Source organism: Mustela putorius, unplaced genomic scaffold (assembly GCF_011764305.1).
Source record: "Mustela putorius furo isolate JIRA1106 unplaced genomic scaffold, ASM1176430v1.1 tig00003962_pilon_pilon_pilon, whole genome shotgun sequence".
NCBI lineage: Eukaryota > Metazoa > Chordata > Mammalia > Carnivora > Mustelidae > Mustela > Mustela putorius.
In genome coordinates, this window is record NW_025422106.1 from 1888551 (window position 1) to 1911357 (window position 22807).

Genomic DNA, 22807 nt, shown 5'->3' on the forward strand with positions numbered 1-22807 from the left:
GTTCCCTGGCAGCCCTTGGAAAGGGGATGCTCTCATAATGATGGAAGGGCCCTTCATGACTCCTCTTCCTTCCCCACCTCGCCTCATCAAGGTCATGTGCAACTGGAATTGTCCACCCCACTCCTCACCCCACCCCCTGCCCCTGGCCCTTCTGAGAGGTCCTTCCCGCTATCTAACTGTAACGAATCATACTGCCTGTATTGTCTTGCTTGGTTTTCAAGAAGGTTCCTGTTTCTCCCTCCCTCTGTCCTGTAGCTCCAGGGGTTCCGATGCTGCCACGCTGGCTCAGGGGTCCTCCCCTTTCAGAACAAATGGGCTGTCTCTGTAAGGGGGGGGAGCAGTGGCACCGGGGGTCCAGACTGAACTGCGGCTGTAGGGGGGGCGGAGGAGGGTGGTGACCACTGGGGTGCCCCTGGCTCACTTTTTCCAGAGCCTGATGCCCTCAGACACAGCGGGAGGCAGTGAGAGGAAATGAGCTCACACCCGCCAGCAGATGAATTCCTCCCTCCACAATGCACCGCGCTCACCTCCCCCACCCTCTCCCACTTCCCAGAAAGTGCGCTCTTCCCCCACCCAGCTGCCCTTCCCACCTCTTCCTGCACCTTGACCTGCACCCCCATTCTGTCCTGGCCCTCTCCCATTGATCTTCTCCAGCCCTTCTTCCTCCTGTCCTTTCCCTCAGGCTCACGGGGTCTCACTCCCGGGTCCCACCACCCACCCCCAAATCCACTCCATGCCTGGCACACGCTTTCTCTGGGGTTCCTGGAAGTAGAGCCCAGCATGGGTGGAGGGGGAGGTCCCTCACTGAGGACCCTCCTTATACTTCTCCTCTTTCTAAGTTCCTCCCCCAGCCCAGTCACCTTCCTCTCAGTTCACAAATGATTATTGGGAATCTTAATATATATGAGGGGGTGGGGGACTGGAGGTTGCCCCTGGGGGTGCGGAGATAAGACCTAGCTCTTTCCCTTGTGGGGGTCCTAGTCTTACCAATCCTGACTCTGTAGTGAGATCTCCGAAAAGGAGCAGAGGAAAGCTTCCAGGATGAGGGGGCCTTGAGCTTTTTGGAGCTTCATGGTGAGATGGGGGGGGCGAGGAATGGGGGTTAAATACACTCCAGGGAAAAGGACTATCATAGGCAAAGGCAGGAGAAAACAGATTCTAGTGATGTGGCTGGAGCCAAGAAGAGGGTAAGGAGGGTACATATGTGGGCAGGAAGCACGGAGGGATGAGGAAGGAACCGTGGGCGGGGCATATGCCGATGGAGTGACTGGGCCTGAGGCACTTAGATTCCAGCCTGGCTAGGGGGCAGGGATTTAAGAGGCGATGGGCCACCTAGCCGGAAAGACAGGGGGTTGCGGGCAGCAAGGAGATGCGGCTGGTCGGGAGATGGTAGCGGGGGGAGACCCTGAATGAGGACAGGGGCAAGAAACATCAGAGGCCCCCACGACTTAGTGACCAGCTGGGTGTTGCGGGAAGGAGATGAAAAAATCTGGAGTGTTCTGAGGGAGAGGGGGCATGCCAGGCACTGTGCATCCTTTGTATGTGTTATTCCAATTCAGCCTCACAAAGGAGCTTTGCAGTAGATACTATAATCCTCATTTTATGGATAAGGAAACTGAGGCCCAGAGAGCTTGAGTACCTCACCCAAGTCCACCCAGAATCTGAATCCGGGTATTTGGGCTCCAGAGTCCACACACTTAACCCACAAGCTGTGTTGCCAAGTGGAAGAGTGACCAGCACCTTAAACTCTGGGTCTGTCTCTCCGAAGAGAGGCCTAAACTGGAGACACAGCTTTGGAAGTCATCAGTAGACCCAGGGCGTTCCTGAACCGAGGAAGTGGCACTGTGTTGGGCAGAGAGGGTACCTTGGGCAAAGAGGGGACCGGTGGAGGCAGAGGCCAGATTTCACAGTGAGGAAGAGCATCATTGGGGATGAGGAAGTGGAGGCAGGCCTGTTAAGAAAGTTAGCAGCACAGGGGAGCCCTGGGAGAGACTTGGGCAGGAGAGAGACGGAGGGGTGATGAGTTGAGTGAAGGAAGAAGCTGCAAAGCTCTAGGCTCTGTGTTTCCCAACTCCAGCTAAGGCAAGAGTTGGGAGGGGCAGTCAGGGAGGGGTCCTCCGACCAGAGCTGTCCACAGCCAGGATCAGGCCTGGCCCAGGACCCATCTAGGAGTTGCATGCTGTCATCAAGGAGCACTGACTCCAGAGTTCAAAGGCCTGGGGTCAGTTTCCCCTCCTGTCCACCTAGTCGTATGTCTTTGAAGAAAAGGACATGCTCTGCTCCTGTTTCGTCCTCTGCAATATGAGACCAGTAAGACCCTCTCTGCCTGCCTCCCCACTGGAAGCTCACACTTGATCATGGATTCAAAGCACCCCGGGAGCTGAAAAGGAGAAACAGTGCGTGGAAGGGGGGTTATTGGAACTGTGGGCCGGGTGGTGACCCTGGAGAACAGCGTCTGTCCTTCCACCGAAGGGGGAGGAGCACCCTCTGGTGGAGAAGGGCGGGAGGGCAGGACTAGAGGGGATGGGGAGGAGAGGTTTGTTCCTGTGACTCTGGCTTTCCAGCACCCAGCTTGTCCTCTGCTTGTCCCCTGAAAGCAACCCACCCCCACCTAAATGCTCACCTCTAAAGCATGTGCGGGCCCAGTTCATTCAAGGCAAAAGATATTTATTAAGCCCTGATTACGTGTAAACTGCCGTGTCCGGTGGTGGGGACCGTCAATGTGCCTGCCCTCTTTGGGCTCAGATTCCAGGGAGAGCAAGAAACAGCAGAGGATGGCTAGGTCAGGGCTGCAGTGTTGTACAAGCAGTGCACTGAGGAAAACAAGAGGGGCCTCCCATAATGAGGGCAGAAGGCAGGGGCCCTGGGAGGCTGGGTGTGTGGCTAAGACCTTGAAAGCCATCACAGGGCAAGTGGCAGAGGAAGGAGGCCCAAAGCTGAGAGCTGGGGGATAGGGGATGCGGGGGGGGGGGTGCCCAGGTTCTGGCAGAAACCCCAGGCATCCCACAGAGCAGACCTCGCTGAGCATCTTTAATGGTGTAAGGGTAGGGCAACAGGCCACTCAAGAAGATGCCAGTCCCCACCCTCCTCCCTGCCACCAGGTCCCTCAGGAATCCCACCCAAACACCCCTCAAGGAGGGAAGCTACAGAGCCTCTAGACTGGCTGGGGCCAAGGGCCATAGGTAACCAGCCAAACAGCTGGGAACTCAGGCCAGAAACCTCTGGACAGTTGGCTCAGGGGTGGAAGCAAGGGGCTGTGGCTTCTCTAGGCTGGCAGCCGGGCAAACAAGCCACACCCAGTAAAACCCTGGTGTCAGGGCAGGGAATAGGTAAGAGATGCCCAGTCCTGCCATTCTCCGCCAGCGACCCCTCAGAGGAACCGTGTTTGTCGTGATGCGGGGACAAGGAAGAGGCCTTGGGCTGGGGTCCCTGCCCTTGCAGGCTCCCAGCTGTGTGATACTGGGGCGTGACATCAGTCCCGTGGCCTGGACTGTGTATAGAAGGCTAGCAGATGACCTCCAAGAACCACGATGTCACCTGACCCATTGCCAAGATGTGTTCAAATGAGTTGAGTGCCTACTGTGTGCCAGGCTTTTTACAGACACAATTTTATCTACACCCAATGACCACCCTGTAGGGTAGGTGTTATTATTAGCCCCACTGTATAAACGAGGAAACAAGGTCCGAAATTTCAGTAACTTGGTCAAGTCTGATGCCAAGCCTCCGCTCTATGAAGCAGGATCTGTAGGAGTAGCTAGGCCCGGTAGTGTCTTCCCAGATCCAGGAGGCTAAATTCTGAGGTTCTATTCGAGGGCATTTAAATTCTTCCAGCAGCTGGCCTGCAGTCCTGCTTTTGCCACAGGCCCCCAGATCCCGCCCAGCTCTTCTACGGAAGCCTTGCACACAGGGGGGCCACGACCCACTCTCCTCCCTGTCTCCATTGTGTCCTTCAAGGAGAGGTGGAGGGGCAGGGGAGAGGAGGGAAACATGGAGGGAAGGAAGAGAAGGGGAGGAGAGGGGAAGGGAAGGGGAGGGGTAGCTCCCACCTCCCCCTGGAAGCTCTGGAAATCCCCAGCAGCTGCTCCCTCTCCTCTGTCTGGCTCTGAGCCAGGCCTAGGAGGGAGAGGGGAGTTAGATGGGAAGAAAAGAGGGGCAGGGCACTGACCACAGGGGGCAAGCCCCTCCATCTGGGCAACCCCCCCCCCCGTGAGATTCCAGGCATGCTCCCTTTTAAGAGACCCTACATGCCAAAATCCACGCATACCACACAGACACATTGGGGCGGTTCTCGCACTATAAAAGGATCCTTCGCTTTACAAGAGGGCTCAGCACACGGGAAACTTAAAATAGGAGCTTCCCTTGGTGGGGTGAAAGAAGCTCCGATTTCAGAAGCGCCCCGTACACACCATGTTTCCGGCTCCTCCAGAAAGCCAGTGACACCCATGGGCCAGCAGGGCTGGGGCTGCCTTCAGACATTAACATCGGCCTGGACACGTCCCTGGTCATGCTGAACATCAGCATCCCCAGCTGGGGGTGGGGGGTGTGACTCACAGTCCAGCGGACAGGCTGACTGCTGTGCTGCTTGGCAGAGATGTCCTGGGACACCTAGAAAGGACCGCGACAGCCACCGTTCACCACCACTAGCAGGGATTTCATAGCGGCCCAGAGAGAGGACAGATATACAAGACCTCCCAGTGTCCCTTTGATGGGCGCGGGCAGGAGCCCAATGTCCTACTCTCTCTTCTCTCTCCTCCCCTCCGCCATGCCAGGGCACAGAGGAGCCAGAGTCTGTCCTCTGGGAAAGGGGAAACAGCTGACCCCAAGAAGAGGTCTAGAAGGCTGATGGGGGGGCAACTGAGGGCTGCTTTTAGGAGCAATTCAGGCTGAGCTGCACTCCCAGTGAGCTACTTTCTAGGCAGAAAGTAGCAATGATCCCTAGCCCTACCCCCCCCCTTTTTTTGTTTATTGAGGTGAAATTCACATAACGTAAAATGCACTGTTTTAATGTAAGCAATTCAGTGGCATTTAGGACTGTTCCCCCAGCCCCCACTTGTTGATACTCAGAGTGGAGGACAGCAACAGCAGATAATGATGAATGGAGTCCCCTTCTCCCTGCCAGGCCTGGTTCTGCCACTGGCCATTTAAATTAACAATGAAGATCCCAAACAGGCCTAGAGACTAGACCAGCCCACAGATCCTCCCCACACAGCACACGCAGCCCCCAGGGGAAGATGTCCAGAGCATTCTCGCCTCCCCAGAACTTAGGCTCACCCCCACCCCTGACTCCTTACCCCTACCCAGCCTCCCGCCCCTCCTCATCACCACCACAGTCAACCCAAGAACCCCTCTGCCAAAGGTAGGGGGTCTGCGCTCAGTCTGAAGGGGAGAGGTCTCAGAGCCCAGGGCCCCAGGCCACTGCTTCAGGCGGAGCAGCCCCAAAGAGCCCAGGAGTGCGGACAAGCCCAGCACTTAAAGGCACACCCAAGAACAGAAAATCCCACCACTCCAGACCCCACCCCAAGACCTCCTACCAAGTCAGGATTATGAAGGGAGTAAGGCAATCTCAAGAGCAGCGCCCTCACTCCCGCCCAGGCTGCTGCCTCTCAGAGCAGGAGACTGACTGCCAGTCCAAATAGAGGCCCCCCTCACTCACCTAAGAGGACTGACCCCCCCTTCTCCATTTGCTGCACACCCCGGAGGAGGTGAGGCTCTCTAGCCTTAGGGAGTCTTCACCCCTGCCCCTTTCTGATGGCGATTGTGTAAATGAAAGTCCCCGGGGCCTGGCTGGGGTTGTAGGTCTGCCTTTGGGGGGCATATGGAGAAGCTGCCCAGCCCACCCCATCTTTTCACTGCCATGAAATGGTGGCAGCAGCTGCTGCAGCTGCTGTAACCGGGTGGGGAGGGGCGGGCTGGGAGAAGACCCTCCATGTGTAGGTGGGGGAGGGAGACGGTTGTGTCCTGTCGCTGTGAGGTCTCGCTAGGGGGTCGGCGGTAGTTGGCGTGGGAGAGCTCCCTCCGTCTCCTGTCACTCCTTCATTCCGCAGGGCCTGCAGCCCCCTCAGGCCTAGGATCCTAGCAAGGGCTGAGACCTTCCCGCGTGCGGAGGGGGGCTTCTAAAGGAGGGTGCTCTCCTGGGTGGGGAGAGAAGCAGCGTGCGCGCCCTCTGTGTGCGCCTCCGTGTGTGTGTGCGTGTGCATGTGTGTGTGTGTGTGTGTGTGTACCCACTAGCTCAGTGTCACACCAGCCTCATCCCTCGCCCCAAGCTCCCGCCGGACTCGGAGCCTTAGCGCCCCAGACCCCCTCCCCCGCGGCGCGCCCACCCTCACCTGGTGCTTACGGCCCCCGCCCTGCCCTCCCAGACGCGCCCCCGCGCCCCGCGCCGGCCGACCTGCTCCATGCTACTGTCCGCTACGCCGTCCTCGCCGCGCCGGCCCCGGGGGGCGCCGGGGGCGGCGGCCCCTCCATGCGCCCTGTCGGTGCGGCAGCCGGGCGACCGCCCAGCGCGAGGAGCGCGGGTTGTCAGCCGCCGGGACCCCCGCCCCGCCCCGCAGGCCCCGCCCCCGCCCCGCCCCGCCCCCTCCCACCCGCGGGTGGAGGCGCCGCGCTCACACCCGCGCGCGCGCCCGCGCGCATTCGGTCACACACACACACAGAACGTACACCCGCTCACATCCAGGGGCTCATCCCCGCCAGCACACCTTGTTCTCCCTGTCCTGGGGACATCGTTCTTCCAGAGAGGACACTGTCCCAGGGAAGACCCTGGCTTCATGTCCGAGATTTAGGACTTAGAAGGGCCCCACCCCTCATGTTACAGGGGCCACAGAAGGGTTTGCCGGAGGCCACACAGCAGCTTAGTGACAGAGCTGACCCTGTGGCCCAGATCACTGTCTCCAGGCTGATGCCCCTCCTCCAGGGTTGCCTGAGAGCAGGTCAGAGACACCCACAGAGTCTGGGACACAGGGGGACACACCACTGTCCCCTCCACTCCCCCCCGCCCCCACTGCCTGTGAGCAGGGGTCTGGATCCTGTGACCTTGTGAGGACAGGAGATGGTGGGGAGGCATCATCCCTCCTGTCAGGATCCAGCCTCTATTCAAATGTGTTCTGAGGTCCTTGGCTGGGCGTGGGGAGCAGAGACAGAGATTCCTGTCGCCTACCGGGTGCCCTGCCCTAGACATATGCCAAGCGGGAGGAGGGGCTGAACTCGGGCCCACTGCCACAGAATGGTCCTCTGAAGCCCCCAGTGCCAGCCAGGCACCTAACTGGTGGCAGGGCAGCCACCCACTCTGGGAAAGACCAAAGAGGTGTCAAAGAGACCACTTCCCCACTGACACCCCCCCCCCATCAGAGGTGGCTCCTGATGGCCCACTGCCCCTCTGTCCTGCCTCTGACTGGATAGGGCGGCACTGAGGGCGATGTCACATGAGCAGGCATGTGAGAGGCCGGCATGCTGCCCAGGAGTGAGGAGTCCAGAGCAGACAGGGCTGGGAACTAACCTGCCCTGAAGCTGGAAGCAGGGTGGGAGCGTTGGTGGGCAGGGGCTGGCTGCCTCAACTCCCTACCCCCCCAGGCCAGTGCCCAGGCTGGCATGAAGGGGGGTTTACCCCCTCCCACTGCACCCGGACTCTTTGTTGGGCACCAGAGGGTGAGGGGGCAGAGGGCGGGAAGCTCAGATGGGGCGAGTTAAGATCCTCAGTGGGCCCAGACAAAGGGGGCTTTATAGGCTGGGTGTGGGGGACAAACTGGGGGGAGGGAGGCAGGAATGCAGTCCGGGGAGGCCCTGAGCTCAGGGGCAGCCTGGCTTGGGGCTGAGGTTGGACTCCCCCGGTCCTCCCATGCTTTGGCCCTGTGGGGTATTTGCTGTTTGCTCCTGGAACTACAGCCAGGAGTCCTGGCAGCCCTTCATCCCAGGCTGCCCATCTCTTCAGGGGTCTGGTGGGGACTCACCACACACTCCCAGTCTTCCCTGCCCTGCTGGCTGCCCCCTCTCTTGGCTCCCCTGCCATGCCCTCTCAGCAGCCTTGTGGCCGCTGTCTGCTACCCAAATGAGTGAGCGCCCTGCTGGCTGCCTGGGGAGGGGAAGGACAGATTTGGGTGGGGTCACAAGGCTAGGGGGTCAATGGGGCCCTTTGTCTCTTCAGAGGGAGCCTGTCCTGGGCTAAAGAGACAGGAGACTGGGAAGAGTGCTCATGGCCGGCATGCATGTACCCCAGACCCTGACCCCGCCTCTCCCAGGTCCTGGTGGAGCTGGGCCCTGGGCTGTGAAGGCAGGGTCCATTCTTCCTAGTTGTTTCCCACTGATTGTCTTTCAGGAATGAAGCAGCCACTGGGAAGTTAAAACAAGGAGGAGGAGGTGGCTGTGGCAGCAGCAGCCACCCACGATGGGCTTCTGGAACAGCTGCTGCTTGGCTAGACCTAAAGTCTGGGCTTGGGCTTTGCAAGGCTGAGAACTGTCTGTCCCCAAAGATGCTGAGCGGGCCCTAACAAATAGACTCCTACTAGCCAAAGTCACAGTGGCTAGAATGCTAAACCCAGAAGCTATTCAGGAAGCCCCATAAGCAAAGGGTCCCTGTGAGGACTGCAAGATCCATGTGTGCAGCCTCCCAGTTCTCCCTCTTTCCTGGAAGCCCAGGGCCTCGACAGGCTCTGGCTCTTTATTTCTTACTGCTCCTCCTCACGTGGCCCAGAACCTTCAGCTACAGCCTTACCGTAGAGGGGCAGCAGTAGAAGGGGGCAGGGCCCAGCCCAGGTCACTTGACATACATCTTATTGAATCGCCTTCATAAGATTAAAACGACATTTGTCTTGTCTCTTAATAAGTGTCTTGGGCAGAGGCGCCCAGATGGCTCAGTCGTTAAGCATCTGCCTTTGGTTCAGGTCATGACCCATAGGGTCCTGGGATCAAGCCCCGCATCAGGCTCCCTGTTCAGTAGGAAGCCTGCTTCTCCCTCTCCCACTCCCCCTGCTTGTGTTCCCCCTCTGACTGTGTCTCTCTCTATCAAATAAATAAATAAAATCTTAAAAAAAAAAAACAAACAGTGTCTTGGGCAAAAACCTCATTTTGGGCGGTGGGGGTGGGGGGAAGCCCCAGCCTGGTCAGCACCAAACTTTCCAACCATCTCTTTGAGAAGCTTTGAGCCCCACCAGGGGGAGACTGACCAAGATTCAAGTCCCATGTCTGCCATTCCGTAGCTGGGTGGTGCACTCACGTCTGAGCTCCGAGCTTCCTCATCCATAAGCCAAGAGTGATGTCAGCACCACCTCACAGGGTTGGTGGGAGACTGGGGTGGGAGTATAACATTCTGGGCCCACTGACAGACACATAAACCATCAATGGAAGTTGAGTGCTTTCTACAAAGAGCTGAGTTCATTCACCTTATGTTGATTATTTATTAGCTTTCGTGTATCAGGTGACAGTTTTTAACCTTGTTCCCAAATTCTGGGACACCATACTGGCTACAACCAGGTGTTTCTTTGGGGGTGGCATCTGCCTCCCACTGGGTGGGGAACAGAAATGAGGAGGGCAGTTTCCTGATGCTGATTTCTGCTCCGCCCCCTACCCCCCAGCCACCCCTCCCCAGCCTCCTTCCCTTCCCCTTGGAGCCTCAAGGGCTCCCTGAGGAGCAGGAGAAGGCGGGGTGGGGGGGGGGATCTGAGAGCCATGGTTAAGGCCGGCTACTCCTAGAGTGGGGGTGCTGTGAGTCTGAGAAGGGAGGAAGGAGAAGGGTTACCCAGGAAGGAGATGAGCAGGAAGGGGGGGCATGGACTGCGGGCCGCTCCTCCACCTGCTGCTCTGTGAACAAAGCCAAGAATGATGCAATTCTGGCCCCGTTGCAGCTGAGGCTCTAACCAGGCCCTGAGAGGAAAAGTGGGCATCAAGGGTGGGGGGGGTGTGCAGATGCGGGGGGGGGGGCCTGTGGAAGCGCCGGCTACAGATCCCCAGCCCAGCATGTAGCTCCCGGACTCCTCCTAAAACCCCTCACCCAAGGTCAGACCCCTCACCAAACAGGCACAGCTGCCTTTGAAGCAGGAGCTAGACATGATGCAAGGAGGATATCATTCCATGCAGCCTCCTAGGAGGGGCTGGCGCCTCCCCTAGGGGAGGGAGATGAGAAGCCCCAGAGGCGGAGCTGGCTCAGAGGCCCCCCCCCCCCCCCCCCCCGTACCCGGTCCTTCACGTGGGGGTGGAAGGGTACTTAGGCTGCAGCTCTCTGTCCCCCTCCTCTCATCCCAGAGACAAAGGCAAAATTCTCTGGAGAAGGTGGGATGGGAAAGCTCAGGAGAACCCTGACCCAGGCTCTGCTTAGGGTTGCACATCTTTAGAGAATTCAATAAAACCCGACGCAAACACCAAGATGGGTCTGGGGCCCCAGTGCCTGGGGGAGGTCTGGCATTCCCCTGGGGTGGCCATCAAGCCAGCGGGGGACAGGGTGGGGCCTGGGGGAGGTCTCTGCCAGCTCCTGGGGTGTCTGCCCCAGCTCCTCATTCTGCCTGGGAGCCAAGAGAACAAAGCCTTCCCCCATCCCTGCACTTGGAGAAAGGAGTCTTGTTTCACATGCTAGGACCATGTGGAGGATGTGCCCAGGCCAGGGTCTCCGAGGGGACAGAGCACTAAATGGAGGCAGCAGAAGAGGACTGGAGGTTCTGCGCTCTGGGATGTTAAACCCAGCCTCGCCCCACTGCTGCCCAGCCAGACCCAAGGGGACAGCTGGGTGGCATAGCCCAGAGGCGCCGCTAGGTGGCAGGAAAAGCCTAAGAACTCACCCGGTGCCACCTGTTCCCATCACCCACCGCCCCCCCCACCTGCCTGCCCAGCCTTATCCTCCCGAAACCTTCCCCCCTCCTCCCTCCAGCCCACCCCTCGCTGCAGCCTCTGGTGACAGCCCTGAAACCTTTCCATTTTTCCTTCTGCTTTAGAGAAGGCAAAAAGCTCTCAGTCCCTCTCTTCAAAATGCCACTAATAATGATAATAATTAGTGCCTGTGGCTATTTATTGAGTGCAGAAGATGTACCAGGCATTTTACATGCATTATCTCATTTACTCACTCATGGGGTAAGTAAAAATACTTTCCCTCTTCACAAGAGGAGACAGACTAAGAAAGCATAAATAGACGGTCCAAGATCACACGACCCGCAAGTGGGGGAGCGGGTGTTCTGACAGGTCTACAAGGGCTGGGCGGGGTCCTCCCGGAGCGTGGGAACGAGGGGGTGTGAGCATGGAGAGGGGACAAAGGACCCGTCAGATGCATTTGAGACCTTCCATCCCCGCTTCTTACCAATCCCCACCCCCCATACCTGGCCCCTTGAGATTCTAGGAGTGTGTCTTAGTCTCACGGTGAGTGTAAAGTTTAAAAAAGTTTGCCTGGGGCCCCTGGGTGACTCAGTCTGTGAAGCGACCTACTTTTAGTTTCTGCTCAAGTTGTGATCTCCGGGTCATCAGATCGAGCCCCATGACCGGCTCGGCGCTTAGCTTAGCTTGAAGTTGGCTTGGGACTCGCTCTCCCTCTCCTTCTGCTCCTCCTTCCTGCTCTCTCTCTCTCCCTCCCTCTAAAATGAATAAATAAATCTTAAAAAAAACAAAACAAAACACCAACACTTTGTCAGAGTGAGTCAGGCTCACCAACCCTTGCTCTGGCTGAGAGCCCCCGCACACTCCCCTGATGCCTCTTCCACAGACTGAACAAGGCATTCTGGGTTCGCTCCCTGCCCACGTTGCTTCCCATGTGAATCCCCATTCCGGTGTCGAGTCCACCCCCCAGCCCCGGTCACCCCCATTCAGCAGCGAAGGTGACTCCAGCTCAGAGGACCTAACCCCAGGGCTGCCTCTAGGGCTGGCCTGGCTGCCTTTGCCAACATCCAGGGGGCACCTGTCAGTGGGCTGGCACAGCCCCGGGGGGATGGGGGCAGGGGACAGAGCAGATGAACCAGACACAGAACCCACTGTCCACAAGCAATAAGAGCTCATGTCTAAAGCTGGGCTTGTACTGCCTTCTGCATATGGTGTCCATTCAGGGAAAGAGCCCTCGATCCAGAAGAAAAGGAGACGGATCCCTATGGCCCTATTCTTCACTGACCCGAGGGCATGGGGGAGGGTGACCGCTGCACCCAACGTGCAGAGAAACTTCAGGAAATTTTAACTTCCAATCTCCCACACAGGATGGCTGCAGCCAGATTGTCCCGTCCCATTTTGAACATCCCAAACTGCGCCCAGGCTCAGCGGTGACCTGCCCACGCTTAGTTTTACCTCCCCGTATAAAGCTAGGTAGCCTTGATAGCCTGTTCTCCACCTGTCTCATCACCCCTGGATTTGCAGAATAAAGGCCCAGAAACAAAACCAAGTTCTCCGAAGTGGGTGGGGTGGGTGGGGGAAGCCGGGCTGTGACACCACAGGGGGATGAGACCCAAAGCCCAGCATGGGCTTTTTTAAAGATTCTTTTTTTTTTTTTTTTTTTTTTTTAAAGATTTTATTTATCCATTTTTCAGAGGGAGAGCGAGCACAGGCAGACAGAGTGGAAGGCAGAGTAAGAGGGAGAAGCAGGCTCCCCGCGGAGCAAGGAGCCCGATGTGGGACTCGATCCCAGGACTCCGGGATCATGACCTGAGCCGAAGGCAGCTGCTCAACCAACTGAGCCACCCAGGCGTTCCTTAAAGATTCTTTTTTAAAGATTTTATTTATTTGACACAGAGAGAGAGCGCACAAGCAGGAGGAGCAGGGGGGCAGAGTAAGAGGGAGAAGCAGGTGATCCCAGGACCCTGGGATCATAACCTGAGCTGAAGGCAGAGGCTTAACCAATGGAGACACCCAGGCACCCCTGAGCTGAGCTTTTTATTTATTTATTTTTTTTTTTTTAAAGATTTTATTTATTTATTTGACAGATATCACAAGTAGGCAGAGAGAAAGAGAGGAGGAAGCAGGCTCCCTGCTGAGCAGAGAGCTCAATGTGGGCCTTGATCCCAGGACCCCGAGATCATGACCTGAGCCGAAGGCAGTGGCTTAACCTACTGAGCCACCAAGGCGCCCTGAGCTGAGCTTTTTAAATGCAGACTTTCTGTTGGGGGAGAATTCACCAGGGACGGTAGATGGTTCCGTGTAACTCCGGGTGGCTGGACGAAGCCTGCTGACCCTACGTGGGGAGCACGTTCTACCAGAGGACAGCCCTGGTGCTGTAACACTGTTGGTTGCAGGAGGAAGCGGTCTACACCCCACCTTTGGGCTACCTTGTGTTACAGTCATGTTACATCATTCACACTCTTCCTTCAACCACCCAAACTCCAATTTCTTGAGAAATTCTGAAGAGAACTGACATTTAGTAGTTAAGAACCCCCTATGGAAGCTGCCTTGTGTGAAAGGTGAAAATCCAAGCTCAAGGCTGGCTGGGCTGGGAGAGCAAGCAGCACTCCCGGGAAGGCAGCTGATGTCCCCTTTCCTCAACCACCGCCACCACCTTGGTGAGTGTACTCGACTGGGTCAGCCCCAGGGGCAGGGAGAGAACTGAGCAGGACCTGGGCTCCATCCCTCCCAGACCAGAGGTCGGGATGAGCAAGCAGGCAGATGCATGAACAAACAGATGGCCAAGGAAGGAGGATTGGTTTGGGCCACAAGTGGCTGGTGACAATTCCAGAGGTGGTCCCGGAGCAAACCCTTGAAGGAGTAGTTTCCAGGTGGAGAGTGTGACAGGTAAGGGTCCCCCAGCATGAGGGAAGGCGGAGTGGCAGAAGAAGGGATGCTGTCCTTGGGGGACACTGCGTGTGTCACAACCAAACTGCAGTCTGTGTGGCAGGAGAAGGAGAAACAGTTGGGTGCCAAGTTGAGGAGGGAAGCTTTTCTGCTCTAGGATGAGTCATCAACTAAGGAAGGGTTTTCAACTAAGGAAGGGACTTGAGCACATCTTTTCTTGGGAAGGACTTTTTAGAAGGACTGGAGAGAGGAGACAAGATGCAAAAAGACCAGCTGGGAAGTTTCTGGAATTGCCCAGGTGCGGAAAGGGGGACGTCTAAATTAGGATATGGGAACGGAGTCCAGACAAAGTCACAGCGTAAACAGGGATCAGTGCATAGGATTAGTCTGGTCAAATCTCCTCCTGAAAAAATTTCTCGGACAGGGCTCCACGAGAGGCCAGCGGTGACTCAGCTCATGCCTCTTCAGAGCTGGAGTCAAAGCCCGAGCCTTTGGCTGAGCGCCAGATGAAAAGGTTGTTCTCCAGAATCCAAATGGCACCGACAGGCCCTCGAACCATGAGACACAGGACGCTCACAGTAGAGGTGAGGCGGGAGGGAACCCAGAGAGACTGAAAACTCCCTTCTCCCTGCTCATCCTCACCCTTGGGGACACACGCCAGGACAGAGAGGAGAGGGGCATCACCTGCTGTGTGACACAGACCAGGCTTGGGGACAGAATCAAAGTACGGGCTGAAGAGAATGGCCGGGAAACACAGGGGGTGACGTAGGTGGTGTCAGGTGTTGGGGGTGAAGAGGAGGGCAGGGGACCCTTTGATTTACTTATTTGGAGTTTACTGTGACCAAAAGAATGCCTCTCCTTCTCTGAACTTCATCACCCAAGTCAGAGGCTCCTGTAGCTCTCTTTCCTAACAAGTTGTTATCTCGACTGTGAACGATGCTCAATGCTCGTCTGAAATTATGAAAATCTGCGCCTCTATTTTGAAACGATGTGCACTAACACTCTTGACCGATGGTGTGAGCCAAGGGTCCTTACGACTGAAGACCGTGTGCAGACGGTGGCCAAGGGGGCGTTTGAACTGCTGGTTCTGGGTTAAGCATTTTCCCTCATAGTGTCGTTCACCCTCCATAGCTTGGCGCACCTTCCCTTCAAAAAGGGAAGAAAACTTCCATCAGAAATTCACCCTGGGGGCGCCTGGGTGGCTCAGTGGTTAAGCCTCTGCCTTCAGCTTGGGTCATGATCTCAGGGTCCTGGGATGGAGCCCCGCGTCGGGCTCTCTGCTCAGCAGGGAGCCTGTTTCCCTTCCCCTCTCTCTGCCTCTCTCTTTGCCTGCATCTCTGCCTGCCCGTGATCTCTGTCAGTCAAGTAAATAAATAAAATCTTAAAAAAAAAAATTCACCCTGTTGGGGCACCTGGGTAGCTCAGTGGGTTAAAGCCTCTGTCTTTGGCTCAGGTCACCATCCCAGGGTTCTGGGATCAAGCCTTCCATCGGACTCTCTGCTCAGCGGGGAGCCTGCTTCCCTTCCTCTCTCTCTGCCTGCCTCTCTGCCTGCTTGTGATCTCTGTCAAATAAATAAACAAAATCTTAAAAAAAAAAAAAAGAAAGAAATTCACCCTGTCACAGAACTGACATACCGTCTCACCCTAACACGGGCCGGGGACTCAGGCAATGGGGCTTCCCAGACTCCCCTGGGGCGGCTCTTACCACCAGTCCAGTGAAAACACAACTCCCCCAAACTGGGTTTTGGCTCACGGAGCATGCTTGCTCCTCTGAGGATGCAGAGAAATTGCAGGAAGTGCTCCTCAATGTGCCAAGGTGGTACAGTGGCCCCCTAAGTAGGGGACTTGGAAAGGGTTAGGTGGGGAAGTGAAGAAGGGAGTTTCCAGTGGCTCCGAGTACACACGGTTGTCAGAGAAACAGTTTCTTTTCTCTCCTAAGAGCATGGTTCAAGAGGCTTAGCAAGACAGGAAAGATGCAGGTTAAACTCATGAGAAACCTCGCCTGTCGGTCCGAGGAAACGTGGGGACTGACTGCTGCAGGGACACGTGCACTCTGCCTAGCCACAGCCCCACCCCATGGCTCACCAACCCAAAAAATGCCCGGGCACTGGAATTCTCCCGCACTTCCCGGGGAAGGAGAAAGCAGCATTGAGCAATGGCCATGGGCCCGGGGAACTTTTCAACATCTCTAATTCTGACAAGACCAGTTCTGGAGGCACCCGGCTTGGTTCCCATCACAAGAGATGCCCTAGTCACCAGGGGTGGGTTCTTTGACTCTGCGGGGCTGGTGGTGATGTGAGGAGTCCAGGAGACGAGAGAAGGACTGACAAACACAAACCCAAACCACCTGAAGTAATTTCTAAACATTTTTATTTCAAATCTCTTTTCACCTCTCCCCAAAAAGACATGGGTCAGTACAGCAATCATAAAAAGGAGATACAAACACAAGAGTCCAATGTCTCCCGCACTGACACTTACAAAAAACTGGGAGTTGTACAAGGGGTTTCCAAACAGGACCTGCAGCAGCTACTAACGTCCCTTTGTAAGAGTCACACATGCCTATTAATACAGTATATACAAACACCCGGTTCTGGAACTAATCTACAGGGACAGCCCAACACCCACCCATCTATCCCCAGAAAAATACCAAAACACACCCAAAGTGCATTTGTTTTGTTTATATCAAAACATCTTTCCCTTCTCCCACCCCACCCGCAGACCCTCCCACCCCATTTAAGATTGGCCTGCAAGTCTATTTTAACCATTTAGTAATTTTTTATAGTTTATGAAAATAAATTATACAGCAACTATTTTAATAAATTAAGCACAAAAAGGGGGAAGAGAGGAGGAAAACGAAATGGGAAGACAAAAGCCAGGCCACGCTTTGGCTTGGAGGAGGGCGGGGCGGGGCGGCACATGAGGACAGAAGTGGTTGCAGGGGTGCGGCTCCCCTTCTGGTGAAGGGCTGGCAGCCACCCTGAGCCCAGAACGACACCCCTCTTCACAGAGTTTCTTAAAAACAACCAAAAAATGTACAGCAGTGGCCGTGCCACAGGCAGTACCAGTCTGGGCAACCCAATGACCGGCCTGCCCACGGAGCGGTGCCAGGATCATGCTTGTCCCTTGGAAAAGGTGCTGGGCAGAACCGTGAGGGGGCAGGTTCCCATTCAAGGGAGCACCAGGGATGGAGGAGCCAGACCAGCCTGCCCACCCCACCTGAGCCGGGCGGAGCAGTGTATGAGCTCCTGGGTTCTGATCAACAGAGTCCTTGGTTCTCTTCATACCCTCTCCAGGAGCAAAGATTGCAGTCCGGCTGCAACCAGACACTCACGTCCTCCCACCACGGCTGGCTGCTTTTGACCTGCCCCTTTGCACCTCTTGGCACTTCGGGGGCGGGCGGGGGGTGGGGGAGGCAGGGAGCAGTTCCAGGGACCCTCTAACCGAGATGAAATGAGCGTGAAGGCAAGTCACAGACTCAGTGTGCAGGACTGGCTTCCTAGAGGTAGATGGGAGAGGGAAGGATGGCAGAGGGGCACAGAGAGCACGGGAAGCAGGAAGAAACTGGGCTGGCACCTACCAGGAAGGTCAAGAAGTGATGAAAATGACAATGGCAGTATGGAATCTGTATGCAAAGAAAGGTCTTTCCCTGGCAGATTAGAGAATCAGTATTTTAATACAATTCCTTACTCTGTTTTTCTAACTGCAGCACCTGAGTCCCCCAGTGCCTCCATCTCTACGGTCCAAACCCCACCTCACTCCTTCCAAGGCTTTGCTCTCCCTCTTCTCAAGGCCTCCTGTCCTTTTGTGCTGAGCACGAAGGCTCTGATGTCAAAACAGGGTAAGTCACAGGGACTGGCAGACTCAACTTTGCCTTCTTGAGCTTTGAGGCTCACTAATCCTCCAGCTATCATGGGGGGAGGGAGCCACACTTTGCTTTCTTTCTCCTTTTTTTTTTCTTTTTCTTTTTTAATAAAAAAGATTTTACTCCCCAGGAGCAAATAAATCATTTTGAACTACTGATAAACACTGCTGCAGTGAAAAGAAAGATGGCTACATGTATGCAATAGCACAAATTCAGTGTAAGAACAGCTGTGTTGACAATTAGAGCTAAAAATCAGTATCCACCCCCCCCCCCACAACAAACCAAACCAAGAGGATTCCCATAGGGAAAATGTCTAACTCAAAAGCTCCTCCCTTAGGGACAGGGGGCATGTCATTCTCTTTAAAGTGGAAAACAAATGGCAGGTCTCCCCACAATGGAGATGCTTTCAACACCCCAACTGGTAGCAAGACTCCTGCAAATGAAGACACGCATGCGGACACACACATGCATGCACACTGACTTTCAGAGCTCCTTCCTGCAGCCAGAGAGCCAGACCCCAGCACCTCGCCCTCCATTTCCAGGGCTCAAAGCCAAGGCAAAGGCAGCAGGGCAGGGAAAGGGTCTAACCTAAGGGAAAAGTCTTGCCTAGCCCCGTTTCCTGCTGGGACCTAAGGGCTTCAAGCAGTCTTGCCCTTTTGGGGGCGTAGGGTGAGGGCCAAAAAGGCGGGCACCCCGGGGCATCCAGCTCTACTTTTGCCTCTCATACCCGGACATGTGAGCACTCAGCCCCCTCCTGGCTCCCCAGTTCTTCCTGGATGTGCACCGTAGGCGGGTTTGCAGCCGTCTCTGCGGCACTCCCAACCTTAGGGAGGCTGACACCATCAGCCTCCGGGGAGAGGGAGGAGAGGAGGAGTAGAAACCCTAATGGCGAGCTCCCCATCGAGCGTCTCCTCTCAGAAGCTTGCACGCTGTAGGCCGTGGCTCACATTCACTAATCTAGGCACAAGCTGGCCACCGGGCCAAAGCCATCGCCAACGGTCCCAAACTCCCAGCCATTACCCACTTACCTAGTCCTCAGAGCAAAGCCCCACCCTCCTTATTCTGCGCTCCTGCCACAGCACGTGAATTTCAAGCAACAGCGAATTGTAGCAGTAGTTGTCACTTAGCTCACAGTGGTTCACACCTGTCCTGAGGAAGGTTACAGTAGATCAATCACGAACAAGTAAGGGCACACAGGCAAGGACCCATTAATTGTGGGTTGTGAAATCGATGATGGGTCCCTGGAGGTGAGAACCTTTTCCAGTTTGTGACTTTAAAATACAACAAGCAAAAAGGAACAAGTTGTGGACTGCACTTCGATTAGCACGACACAGAACTGGCAAAGGAGGAGTGGGCCCAGCCGGGAAAGATGAAGGGGACTGCTGGCGACAGGGCAGCCACTCCTATTCCCGCTCTGACCAGGCAGGCCGCTCAGCCAGCTGCCCAATCCCGCCTCTTCCTCCCCTCACCTCCCGATGGAGCCTGTCTCTCCCTGTGTAACTGCCTCGCTCTACTGAGGAAGATCTAGGCTATAGCCTGGGCCATGACTAGCACACAGACAAATCACGGACACGTGTGCATACTACGCTCTCCCAGAAGGAGAAAGAAGGATGGTGGTGAGCTTGGATCATGCCTCCTTAGCTGGTTTGGTTCTGGACCTGACTGCATGAATTGTCCAGTGGAAACCCCTGGTACCACAAGGGGTGCAAGGGCTCTGCCTCCCTCCCTGGACTGCGCTGAGAGCAGCGAGGCTCCTGGCCACAGGCAGGAACTAGCCAACTTATGGCTTTGGATTTCACTTCACCTCACAAGCCCTCAGCACTGAGACTTGCTTGATGACTAGAAGTTTCCATCTAAACCACAGGCCCTGAGAAAGGAGTGACCAACACCGTCGCCTAACCTGGGGCTGTGTCCTATTCAGAACACCCTGCAGATTGCTGTTTCCATGTTTCTGTTGTGTGTTTCCTGCCTGTCTTACCCTCGCCTAGGACCCGAAAGCCTCACTGCCATAGGGCTCTCCCAGACCATCTGGTCTGTCCTGATCTTACCCAGCTGAATTTCTTTAAAGATAGCCCTTGGTTCTTGCTGCCACAGAGTCATTCTGCAGCTGCTGTGCGTGGGGCAGTCACTTAAAAGCTCCCTTAGGCCAGATATGGTGTCCTTCCCCTCTTGTGTTTCCCACAGTATCTACCCCAGAGCCAGGCAAATGCATTAAAACACACTATAAAAAAAGAATTTTTTTAAAAGTATGGGTGGCTGAAATGTATAAAAGAAAAAGGGCCCAAAAAACCCAAAGAGCTGCACATCAGCTACTCAAGGATCCCAATGGATAAAAGACTGCGGGCTCTCAAGCTGGGGGGCACGTTCTGCAAGACGGCAAGTTCATACGCACCCTCAAGAGGCAAGACTCACAGGTTCAGCCAATTTCTGGGACCACTGTCTTCAGGATCCAAGGAGAAAAGAGGTACCTCATGACAAATCAGAGGTGGGCTATGTTTATGCCACGAAGCTCGTTTTGTGACCCCCTCTTTCCAGACAGATAACAATGCATGTTTCCTTTCTGTTCCGCTATAAGGAAGAAGACTGGTCATTCCATGCAAGACATAAGGCAGAAGGCCAGTGCTTCCAGATGAGACAGTCCTATAAATTACCAAGACACTGGGGCCTCACCCCAAACCATCAGGAAACCACAAACCTGAAGATATTATTTATCTCATGAGACGAGGCAGATATAAACTCAGGGGAACCAGGCAGGCTAATGGAACATTTACGAAAAAGAGCAGTAAACACACAAACAGCTCAATCTTCACATCTTAACAGCAAACCTCTCCCCAGAGTAACTCTACAGAAAAGCAAACTCAAAATATCATATGACTTGACAACAGCCCACTTCAGAAAAACTCAACAACCATGAACCACACCAGAGCTTCACCCCCCCACTCCACTCCTTCACTTCTGTCTGGAAGGTGGACAACTCCCAAATCAGCACCGGACAGACTTCCCAATGAAGGTGGGGGAGCAAACAGGATCAGACTCAGGAAAGTGTTTGGGTTGCTAGAAAAAACACAGGAAAATAAAAAAGCCCTTGCTACCTCCCATCCCAGAAGTGGGACAACAGGGATAAACCTAAAAACACGAGATCCAATGCTCTCCTCCTCTCTGATCCAAAGACACTCCATTAAGGCTGAGACACTGGAGAGCTTCTCGGAAGAGCGCTAGCACGAGAGCTCTGCTTCTCCCTATTCTCCATATTCCCTCTCACTCACTGACAGACGTACGGAGGTAAGTAACACTGACTCCTAAGTCATGGGTACAGTCTGCCATTAAGAATCTGGAAGCGTGCTCCATTAACTTTAGCAGCTCGTGATTAGGGCTTTCAACCTCTCAGGTGATGAGAAAGTCGATTGCTCGATTGCCTTGGCAGCTGGCAGAAGCAACAGGAATGATGCTACCATGAACAGAGTGAAATGTACAGTTATTTCAAGGGGAGGGGAGGAGGGTGGAGGAAGAACGGGACTGACTTGAGGTCACAAAACTGAGGAATTCAGTATGACAAAACTAACACAGCTTCTATGAGAGGTGATTCTGAAACCAGGTTCCTAAACTTTAAAGAAAAAGGATGTGAGGCGTCCCTGCTTTCCCCGCCAGAGGCCCTCTGCCAGTTCTTGTTCAGCTATCTTCTATTCGAGACTACCCACCCTCGCTTCTTCCCTGCTCCCACTGAAGCTACCCATGCTCAAACAGAAGAGGATCCTCATCCCTCAGAAACTCCCAACTCGATTTGCACTTCTGACTCCTTCTCTTCCCTTCTTCAAGGTCAACGGTGAACACTCACATTCGGCCTTTGGCACCAGCTGAATGACCGTCACTGGCAATCCCCTCCCTCCCCTCCCCTCCCTTGAACCTGGCTCACCCTTGGCACCACTTCCAGTCCAATGGGCACAGACCCCAGCTGCCTTTAAAGGAAGTTTTCCATACCGAGAAATGCAAATATCCAAAACAAAACGTCTAAAAAAGGAACAGTGTTGAGACTTCTTCCAGTTTTCCAAGGAGCTCGTCCAGCTCCAGGGTAGCGCAGGGGCTGGGCGTGACGAGGTGGAGCCCCGCGCACAGAGTGTGGTCGTGTGCTTCTTCCAAGCCCCAGGGCTGCGAGGGGGACCAAAGTCTTCGCATGGAGGATCTCAGCCCTTCCAACTCCCTCGTTTCTCCTCACTTCCCCTTCCACAGTAGCTTCATTTGGTTCTTCAAAACTGGAGCTTGGCAACCAAATGCCTAGGTGAAAAAAGGAAAAAAATGAGAGCAGCTCAATGGAGTGGAAGCAAATGGAGAAGAGCCCAGCCTCTGGAGGTGGAAAAGTACAGCCCCAAAGGAGAATTCTGGATAGCCAAAGGCTTCCACAAACTGTGGGGAGGGCTCAGGATGTAACAACAGCACTTGCTGGGGGACCTGACTAGCCCATGACTTGGACGCCAAAAAAAGGTCCTAAAATAACTGACAAATGTATTCTGTCCTATCGCCTCACTTCTATTTCCCTTGCCCCTTAATTTTCCACCCACTTTTTCCCCCTACTCTTTTCCTGAGGCTCACCTGCTCCAGAGACTAAAAAAAGAAAGAAAAAAGGGGTGCCTGGGTAGCTCAATTGGTTGAGCATCTCTTTTCTTTTCTTTTTTTTTTTAATTTTATTTGAGAGAGAGCAAGAGTGAGAGGTCGGGGGGCCGCAGGCTCCCCACTGAGCAGGGAGCCGGACACGGGCTCAATCCTGGGACTCCAGGACCATGACTGAGCTGAAGGGAGACACCCAATCAGCTGAGTCACCCAGGTGCCCCGAGCATTTGACTCAACTTGAGCTCAGATCCTAGTCTGAGGGTGGAGAGACTGAACTGAGCAGAGTCAGCTTAAGATTCTCTCCCCCAACCCCTGCTCTCTCTCTAAATAAAATCTTTTTTTTTTTTTTAAAGATTTTATTTATTTGGGGCGCCTGGGTGGCTCAGTGGGTTAAAGCCTCTGCCTTCGACTCAGGTCATGATCCCAGGGTCCTGGGATCGAGCCCCACGTCGGGCTCTCTGCTCCATGGGGAGCCTGCTTCCTCCTCTCTCTCTCTCTCTGCCTGCCTCTCTGCCTACTTGTGATTTCTCTCTCTGTCAAATAAATAAAATCTTTTAAAAAAAGGGGGGGGATTTTATTTATTTGAGAGAGAAGGAGCACAAGTAGGGGGTGGGTAGAAGGAAAGAGAGAAGCAGACTTCCTGCTGAGTATGGAGCCTGATGT

At 54.9% G+C, this 22807-nt stretch overlaps 2 protein-coding genes across 4 annotated transcripts in view; both read right to left on the reverse strand.

Moving 5' to 3' along the window:
• The window catches only part of ARHGAP23 (Rho GTPase activating protein 23), a 78266-nt gene extending 71753 nt beyond the window's left edge, over window positions 1-6513 (reverse strand). Inside the window, exon 1 of the mRNA XM_045069980.1 lies at window positions 6389-6513. Coding sequence (XP_044925915.1) covers window positions 6389-6397 — 9 coding nt within the window. The 5' untranslated portion in view covers window positions 6398-6513. The remainder of the gene's footprint in view (window positions 1-6388) is intronic.
• Window positions 6514-16030: 9517 nt separating this feature from the next.
• SOCS7 (suppressor of cytokine signaling 7) overlaps window positions 16031-22807 on the reverse strand; it is a 31856-nt gene continuing 25079 nt past the window's right edge. For all 3 annotated transcript variants that reach the window (XM_045069941.1, XM_045069940.1, XM_004764889.3), the window contains one exon: window positions 16031-21811. The gene's annotated coding sequence lies outside the window, so the exon portion shown is untranslated. The remainder of the gene's footprint in view (window positions 21812-22807) is intronic.